The sequence below is a fragment of the Kryptolebias marmoratus genome, linkage group LG8 (genome assembly GCF_001649575.2).
Source record: "Kryptolebias marmoratus isolate JLee-2015 linkage group LG8, ASM164957v2, whole genome shotgun sequence".
Lineage (NCBI taxonomy): Eukaryota > Metazoa > Chordata > Actinopteri > Cyprinodontiformes > Rivulidae > Kryptolebias > Kryptolebias marmoratus.
The window spans coordinates 24,350,401-24,359,861 of NC_051437.1; the positions used below are offsets into that span (position 1 = coordinate 24,350,401).

General features: G+C 39.9%; 1 protein-coding gene across 1 annotated transcript; it reads left to right on the forward strand.

The window, feature by feature from the left end:
• The first annotated feature begins 779 nt into the window (after positions 1-779).
• On the forward strand, positions 780-7,828 carry slc66a1 (solute carrier family 66 member 1). Its single transcript, XM_017411206.3, has 9 exons — positions 780-904; positions 1,739-1,794; positions 2,386-2,579; positions 2,665-2,794; positions 3,043-3,130; positions 4,269-4,420; positions 4,528-4,620; positions 5,701-5,886; positions 7,030-7,828. Exons 2-9 carry the CDS (start codon positions 1,780-1,782, stop codon positions 7,123-7,125), a joined length of 954 nt encoding a protein of 317 aa, XP_017266695.1. The 5' UTR covers positions 780-904; positions 1,739-1,779; the 3' UTR covers positions 7,126-7,828.
• The last annotated feature ends 1,633 nt before the right edge of the window (positions 7,829-9,461 follow it).

Sequence of the window (9,461 nt, forward strand, 5' to 3'; positions counted from 1 at the left end):
TTAAATATACAGCACTAAAGCTGATGCCCACTTCCTGCTAAAAGCCTCTTTATAAAGAATTTATTAATGCTTTATTACTATTTTGTTAACCCTTTTGTAAAGCATTAATCTTAATCTGTTCAATTTGGACAGCTCAATGGCTATGCTTTCATTATTTTTTCATAATTTAGATTTTAAATCTGAAACACTTGTCAGTAAGTAACTTTCTTGTAGATATAACGTTTGTTTTGGTTTATAAAGTTATTTAATTAAAGCTGAGCAACTACCAATAGATTATTTACCTGAAAGAATAAAAGTACAGTGGTGATCTTAAGAGGTAAACCTTCAATAAACAGTGTTTTATAACTTATTGTAAATGCTGAATAAATTGTTCACAAGCTCATGAATAACCTGTTTATAAAGCATTAATAAATCCTTTATAAAGAGGGAAATCATACACTGAAGTGTTAGGTGTGTCTAGTGTCTAAATCTGCAGGAAATGGTGTTTTCTTACATGTAAAAAAGGTATTTCTGCTGCCATAGATCACTGACTGCACAATGAGCCCAAATAAAACCCTTCTGCAAACCAGTTTCAGATGCATTTTGAATAACAGTAATAATAAAAAAAACCGCACATTTTAGGCAGAAATCTGCACCTGGAGTGTTAAGATCTGCGTCCAGGTGAACAACAAGGTGATTGAAAATAAAGTGCATCAGTTTCTGCTTATCTCTCAGGTCGGAACGTGCCTGGAAAGCACGTGACCTTACAGGAAACCTGGAAATAAAAGCACAGACACGATTAAAGCTGCTGAGTCGACAGGATCACCCTCTCAGCTGACAGAACTTACATCACTTCAGACTTGTAAAAATCTCACCCGACGACTCCTTTCCTCCTCTTTGACATCAGATTTAAGCGTCTGATCAGGTGAGTCCTGAGTCCGAGGTTAAATACTTTTAAGTAGAAAGTTCACAACTGGAATTTCGAGCAGCTTTATGTTTCTGTTATTTTCCCCATTTTCTTTCTAATGGTAACTTAAATGAGCTTTACACGACTTTAGAGTTTAAAAGAGTTTGAAATTAAGTGTATTTTTACTACATTTCACTTCTGTAAGTTAACTCAAAAGGCTTGTTTCACAAATCATCTGAACAGAATAACGACATAATTAAATACAAAACTAAAAAAATAAAGTGTGTTGTTTCCAAGACAGATTTGAGAAAGTGACGGGTAATAAAACTTATTTTGAAAGTCAAAAGCGGAAGTTGACCGACTCCGTTAACAACAACAGTTGAAGCATGTTGAAGCAAATGTCCGGTTTTCTTTCTTTTTCGGGCGCCACCATATTGTTTTACTGTAAGCGGAGTCTGCGCAGAAGGGATGTGAAGCTGTACCAGTCCCGACTGCGCACCCTCCCAGCTCTCTAACAGGCTGTCAACGCTGTCAATCACAGTGTCACGTGACACGTTTAAAGCGTCAAATAGCTAACGGAAACTAAACGCATTGAAAATACGCATTTAAACATACAGCAGCAAGGTAAGAAACTACCCCAAATCAACAAAAATCAACAAATATTCGAGGAGTATTTTTATAGTTTTAGTGAGGAAAATGCCTCGTTCGTTTACGTAGAGGGGCGGGACTTAAAAGGTGAAAATCAACTAGGGGGTGCTCGTCTTTTCTAGTTTCTACTTCCGGCTTCCGGTCTTGCGTCTAGTTTTCATGTATTCTGATTTGTTTATCGTCTGTTTCTCGCTGTGTCTCCAGGCTCGGAGACGTTGCTGCCTCTGTGATCCAAGGATTCCGTCATGGCAGCTTCACAGGCAAGAAAAAAACACGAATTTGTTTAAATTTTTACTGTGATACGGTTAAGGCGTGTTACATTTAAAGACCGGAAACGATGCTTGTTTGAGAGTTGTTTTTTTAAAAGCAGTCAAAACAGATGGTCGGTGTTTTTATACCTTTTTGTTGATGTAATTTGTGTACAGTTTCAGTTTTTCCGCGTTACCTGTCATATCAGTGTGCCTTTATTTACCAGCCATTGTTTTGTTGATCTGATCAGTCTAATTAGTTTATTAATCAACAGCCTCTGACTCAATTAATTTATGTATACATCTGAGGTATTTTGATGTCTTTGTTTCATATGTGATGATGGTTTTGATGCGTACATGGCTGTGTTATGATTGTGAGGTGGTTTCCTATATAAACTTCTCATCTGAACTACATGGTTGAGGCATTTTTTACATTATTTAATTATGATTTTAGTAAAGTGTAAATGCTTTTAAGAACTGGAGTGAGGGTTTTGAGTTTTTTACATTTTATTGGACTCTCTAACAATCTCACCTTGACATGAAAGCCTTATTTACAGTTTGGAAGAAGGTGGTGTGTTTACAGAAGTCTTTCTCCACCTGCAGAACATGTGGGTGGACGGAGTCCTCGCACAGAACAACTTTGGATGGGGCAGCTCTGGAAACTTCACTTCCTTGTGTCCGAACGGCTCCAAATGGGTTTGGGAAGGGCTCGGCGAGTGTGCCCAGGACGGGAGGGACATGGCCAGCGTCTTCCTCGGCCTCCTGTCCATCGTTTGTTTCTTGGTGTCTTCTTTCCCGTAAGCGTTTGTGCCACTTTTGTTTTTACGCTGGCTGACTTGTTTGGCAGCGGCGTGTGATCCTGTTTGTCCGCTCCGGTTGCAGACAGTACTACAGCTCCTGGAAGACAGGGAACATGGACAGCGCCCTCTCCATCTGGTTTCTGCTCCTGTGGTTGGGAGGGGATTCCTGTAATCTGGTGGGCTCCTATTTAGCCGACCAGCTTCCTCTTCAGGTGACTCGCACAAACACATCATTCACCAAAGTCCAAAGTCCTCTTTAATCTGTCCATTAATCTATGAGTGTCAAAGCTGCTGACCAGTGCGGCTATGAAAATGTTCAAAACAAAGATGTTTTAACTAATTTGTTCTTACGGAATTTTAACTTCTGTTTAAAACAAGTTTCATGCTGATGATGTGCAGAAAATATGTTATTTTCTTCATCCATCACTGACTTGAGTGTGTTTTTCTTCCTGTCGTGCAGAAATATACAGCAATTTATTACGTCTGTGCCGACCTGGTGATGCTGGGCATGTACACGTACTACAAGATCAAACACAAAATGACTCAAAGTGAGTGTCTATTTTATTTTAAATGTTTCATACTTTTTAAAACCAAACTTTTATTGTTCTGTCTTATTTAATACCTTACTATGCATGGTACAAAAAATAAATTAATGTGGTTTATTTGCTGTTATTCACAAACAAAAAGGCAAATATTATTACCAGTGCTGCCTGGATAATGATTATATAACAGGTATAACAGTGTAATGGTACTTCATATAATAAATTCTTTTAATTTGAGAAACGGAGAGAATATAAGCAAACATTTAGACAACCGCTCAGTTTAAAGCCAGTTAAAGCCGAGCCAGAACTCTGGTGATATTAATTTTTAAATTTAACACCAGAACGTCAGCAGGCCGTTTTTAAAATAGTGATTTAAAAAAAAATAGATTGTAGAGGACATAATGGCTATAATTCACCATGAGCAGCTTGTTTAAAGACACAGTTTTCCACATAAATATGGGCTGAAGTTTCCCCTGTAGGAGGCTGACTCTTCTGTTGTTTGCCTTAGAAACAAGGTGTGTTTCCCTTTAGGAGACATAAAGTAAATTAAACTACAAATTAAACTACAGCACCAGATCAGTTCATTTATAACTCATTTATAACAGAATATTACTTCTTCCCTGCTGTTCTGCTCTTTTGTAAAGTAACACTGAAAACCTGACTTGCTAATGTTAGTTAATTAATTAGCTGGTTATTATCCTCTTAGCGAGCTAGCAGGCTGCTGTCATTTCCCCTGCTAACACGCTAACCCTTGTAGCTTGTTGCCATCGTTGGTTTCAGAATAACGTTATCTTGAAAAGAGAGATGGGTGTTGCTTCTCTGGTAGACAAGCTACGACTGAGCGTGTTATCTGTTGGATAAAATGAACACCCAGCCGAAGAATCCCCTCCTGACTACTGACAGCAGGTCTGGTCATGGAGGGGAAATAATAATAAAGGATCTGTCTGTTATCTCCATTTTAGGCATTTAAACTAATGGGAAAATGTAGTGTTTTTAACACAGGGACTTTTTAACACCGTGGTGTACCTTGAAACCTGTAATCGGCCCATGCCTATAGCCTCACACAGATCAGTAGCTCTCAAACTTTGTTTTACTTCTTACCTTCCCCCAAATGAAGCAGGTTCTTGCTTGTGTTTTTTGCCAGGGAGGACAGTTTTGTATGCCGTGAGCATGTTTTGCATTCTGGGCTTCACTTCAAGCCTCGCCCATCTCCAGGGATTTGGGTCAGAACCTGAAATGTCCTCTGGGTTCAGAAGTCGCTCCTTACTCTCAGCCACTGATGTTGGCTCCATCAAGGTGAGGCCTGTTTATCTGATAGGTGTTTGGCTTAAAGGACGTAAACGGGTTATTCCTGGTTGTTTTGGTGTTTTTTAAAGTTACGCCCACACCTTTTGTCACTTCAGCCTTTTACGAAGAAAGAGATCGTTGGTTTCGCCATCGGCTCGTTGTCCTCAGTCCTCTACCTCTGCTCCAGACTCCCACAGATGTACACCAATGTGAGTATGACAAGGTGGTCTCTGCTCTAAATGTCACACTGACATAGAAATGCAACGAAATGGCTACAGATGGCGCTAGGTGAGATTCATGGCCGCCATCTTGCCAGGTGCTACATCTATTACCTTGTGATGTTTACATTGTCAACACCTTGTGTGTGCTGCATGCTGTGTTAGTAGATATAGCCACATTTTACTTAAATAAATATATTTACACAAAGCATATTGGGAAAACAGAGAAAAAGAATGCTGTAATGAGCCTCTCAACAAGCCCGGTCAAGTTTTAGCAGCAGCAAAATGCCAACCCAGCACACTGCTGCTCGTGATAAAACTACAAAGTGCTGTAATCATTCTAACTAGTCCTGTACATAACTTTACTTTAAGTAATGAAGTATTTTACATGTCTGCTCAGCCTGAACAGAGCTCTCCATCCAGTGTCTGAAGTTAACTGTATTCAGATTAATAACTTAAACTTACGTAAAGTCTTTTTCTTCACAATTCTGGAAATCTTTAGGCCTAAGATAAGACACACATCAGTATACCAGAGCACCTGGAGAAACCCCAGATGTGCACAGGGAGAACATGTAAACTCCACACAGAAAGACCCCAGCTGGGTTTTGAACCTGCAGCCTTCTTGCTGTGAGGCGACGGCTTTAACCACTGCTTCACTGTGCTGCCCAGAAGAAAAACAACCTAATTCCATGTTTTTCAAAGTTCAGGTTCTGATAATTATAACAACTAATGGCCAAACATTGACTTCTTGGCCGTGATGCTACAGCCCTGCTGGCAGGACGCCATGAAGCTGTAACACCTTCCAAGATGGCAGCACAAACTCTGGCCTCGTCAGCAGAGACAGCGCTGTGGTTGGCCTTCCAGTGTATTTCTATTTCAGTGAAATAAAATTTGTTACACAAACCAGCAAAATCAGTCTAATCCTAAAAGGTTTGGGTTCTTTGACACATGGTAACATCATCAGTCAAATTAAAAATGAGCTTGTGTCAGCTCTGAAAATGTGTTCCATTTCCTCTAAAGTGGCTTTTGTCTCGTTCACTTCCCCTCCTGCTGTTTTGTTTCTCCCCACAGTTCAAGAGGAAGTCGACAGAGGGGGTGTCTTACTTCTTGTTTGCGCTCGTCATTCTGGGGAACACTACATATGGTCTGAGTATCCTGCTGAAGAACCCTGACCCGGGGGAGGACGAGTCCAGCTACATGGTCCATCACTTACCCTGGCTCATTGGCAGCCTCGGCACCCTCACCTTTGACCTCATCGTATCCTTTAAAAGCTGCAGGGCCTTCAAGGCTCTCAGTAACACCGTGCACTTGTAACACTTTAGTTTTTGCCAGGTCACGAGAACTAAACCAGTCTGGGTGACATTTTATCATGACTCATGACTGTGTGCGTAAACAGGGTATCAAGTTTCAACATCCAAACACATGCAGGGGAACTGGTTTTGTGGCCACAGAAGAAAAGTTTATGTCCGTTACTTTAGTGCCCCCTGGAGGCTGCTTTGCTTCTCTGCATCTAGGACTGTCGACTCAAATATCAGGTTGCTTAAAGTGAGGTTTCATCAACAGGGTTTGTGTAAAATAAGTGCCATTTTAATCAGGTTTAATCATTTTACCTGCAGAGAAATGGTCCACATTTAAACAGGACTGTTTCAATTTTCCACTCAGTCACTGTACAGTGAGTCGGCTCAAACTTTTACTTGTAAGTTTTCATTCACTAGTGCCCTAAAAACTTGTCACGCGATGCAGTAAAAATAGTGTTTAAAAGATTTACACTATTATCAATATAAATAGACCATAATGCACAGCAGGCTGATTGAGGCTAATACTCGTTAATGTGATTTTCAGACTTGTTGGAAATGTCCTTTATTGGCAAAATGTAAAATGTCCCGTCTCCTGGAAAAATGTGCACAGATCCTATATTTAAAATGTTTAAGTCTAAATATGAAATGTGTTATAAATCACAAGCGAGCTGCATTTCAACCGTCACATAACGCTGCGTCCTGTTTTAACCATTTCCACAAGTGTTGCATCTCTAAAATCAGCGGTCAGTCAGTCAAACTCCCGTCTTTGCAGTAAAGTTGCATTCTGTGTGCGTCAACTGCGTCCCAGAAGTCCATTCAGTCCCAACACAACCTGCAGACTCTGCAGAATGCAAGAATTATATATCTTCAAGCATTAATTAATTCAGGCCTTAGCTGCAATTTATGTAGCATGAAGGGACACCTTATTCTGCTCAGTAAAATATTCCTTTTTATACCGTAAATCCAGATTTTATGGCTAAATAATATTTTTAGGATTCTGTTAGAACCTGTTTATCACATTGTGTAATTTTTGTGTTGTTTCTTTTTAACCTAAACTCGGCTTTCCTCCCGTATATTTGATCTCCTTAACCTTGTCGTTCAGATCTCGTTGCAGTTCCTGATTTACCGTAAGGCTCCGGTTCGAAACGAGAACGGGATCGTTGGAAATGATGAGACGGCACCTCTGATCCGGAGCTGAAGCATCCCGGAGGGGTTTGAGGGAAAAAAAACCTGCCTCTGTTCAAAACCACTTTTTCAACACACATAGAGAAAACAGTAATTTTTAGTCTCTTTTTTTATTTATTTAGGTTTTACCCTCTTTTAATGTTTACAATGTTGTTTTGATGAAGTGCTTCTCTGATTCAGATGATTTGTAGCGTTTTTAGTTTCAGTTTTTTTAAATGATTGTGTGTAAATCTCGGACCAAGTCTGAATTTTATGAAATTTCTGTTGGTCTTGACTTAACCGCAGAGAGGGCTTTCTAGGATTAAAAGTTTTTAAACTTTTTAAACGCTCATATGGTTGGTCAAGCCTCATTTCAAAAGCCTCCAGTATCTGGAACTGTGTTTTTCAGTTTCAGACATGTAAACACAGTGACGTGTTTGTTTTTAGTCACTTTAATCGACGATTGCACCAAGCTGCAAAAGAACATAACTAATGTTTTTAGGCATTTAATTGCAATGTAAACTTTTTATTTGTAGTTGTGTATAGTTTTTTAATATATATACAGCTGGATACAGCTCGTTTAATCATACTTGGTGTTCAAAGATAAATCTCTTCATACAGACTTTTTGCACATTTTCATGGAAAAGTTGATTTTATATGTAAGGAAATGTTAAATATATCTGGTTGTTCAGTGTACTGTAACAAAATGAATGATTAAAAAAATGCTTTTGTCTTAAGTTTTAATTATTCTGTATCTTACTGCTGCTTTATTTATACACTTCATTGTAACTGCTTGGATCCTTTGCTCTCCTCGCCCTCTCTCTTCTATCAGTCAAGGGCTGATCTTGGACTTCACGTTGACCTCTGACCCCTGGCCTTCACTGACTGTTGACCCGCTCCTGGGAGGCCTCGACAGCCGTGTTGTTTCTCTTCATTAGCAGAATCACGCTGACCTCCCAGTTTCACCCGTCTCCCTCGTAACGCCTCTCCCCCCCTCAAACACGACGCAGACAACAGTGAGGGCCCACCCAGCGAGGAAAGACAAGTCAAAACAGAAAATATCAGGAGTTTAACATGTGGTTGTGAAACAGTGGCAGAAAGATTGTTAGGCGGGTTGAGGAGTCAGCAGGAAGAGCCAGCGATAGGGCGCATCCATCCATCACCAGGGATGGCCCAGAGCCTGTTTATAAACACTTTATGCTGGGAATTTCTTAATGAGATGGCTCCGGTTCCTACAAGCGGGAAAGATGGGGACATTTTTGACTCATGGTTGCCCGTACAACAACAGTAAAAGGCTATGTGTGGCAAAACGGTTGTTAGAAATTAACATTTCGTCCCCCTCAGTAACTAAAATGCCTCTAAAGACGATTCCCCCTTCGCCTCCACAGAAGATCTTTGGTCAAATTGCCGCTTGCATGACTAAAACCCACATCTCTTTTGAAAGGTTGTGTTTACTTTGCGTGTGTCAGAGAGAGAAAGAGAACAGAGGCTGTCCCGCTGTCAACATTACCAAAAAAAAAAAAAACAGTAAAAGCTGGACATTGAAGCCTGCACTGCATGGCAGGAAAACTAATCACAGGTGAGTTTAAATTCTCTTACTGAAGTGAAATTAAGATACTAACATTTTATTCCTCAGCAGTTTAAAACATCATGGTCGTGATACCTGGATTTTGTTTGGGACCATCTTAAAATGGTAATTATTGAGCTATATAAAAATTGCTCCATTCTATGTTTTTATAACTTAGGTATTTATGTGAGAAAAATCTGATTTTAATTGTGTACATTTTTCTTTTTAGTCTGTTATCACCAAAAACGTGATATTCAAGAGCAGTGGCTCCCAAAATTGGGAAACTATTGAGTTATAAACGTGTTGTAATAAGCACACAAACATCTTCTAGCGGTGGTCGTGGTCATTATGTTCTTATTTAACTCGCCTAATTACAGTGTTTGCATACTTTAACCAAATGTAACTAGAGTCACAAGTTTCTGCCTTTTTATTTTCTGGAAATGAGAAGTTTGGTAAACTCTGTTCAAGGTCTGGTTCTGCCTTTGTCAGGACTTTAAAGGATTTATCAAACCAAGTGTCCGTCTACAAAGCCCTTTGAGGAAGGAGAAGAGAATGAACAATCAATAAAACATAAAAAGTCTCAGCAGAACAGAGGAAATGCTTTCATACAAATGCTTTAAGTAGCCCTTTGACAATTTACATTTCTCCCCATGATAGCCAAACGCCCACCCACCCTCCCCCAGACGTAAGCTATGGACTTTACTCAGTAAATCCAGGGGCTACTTTAATGTGAGCGCTGGTTCCTGCAGGCGTCAGTAAACAGAACGGGTCGTTATCGAGCTGCAGCTACCAGCCAGGAGCTG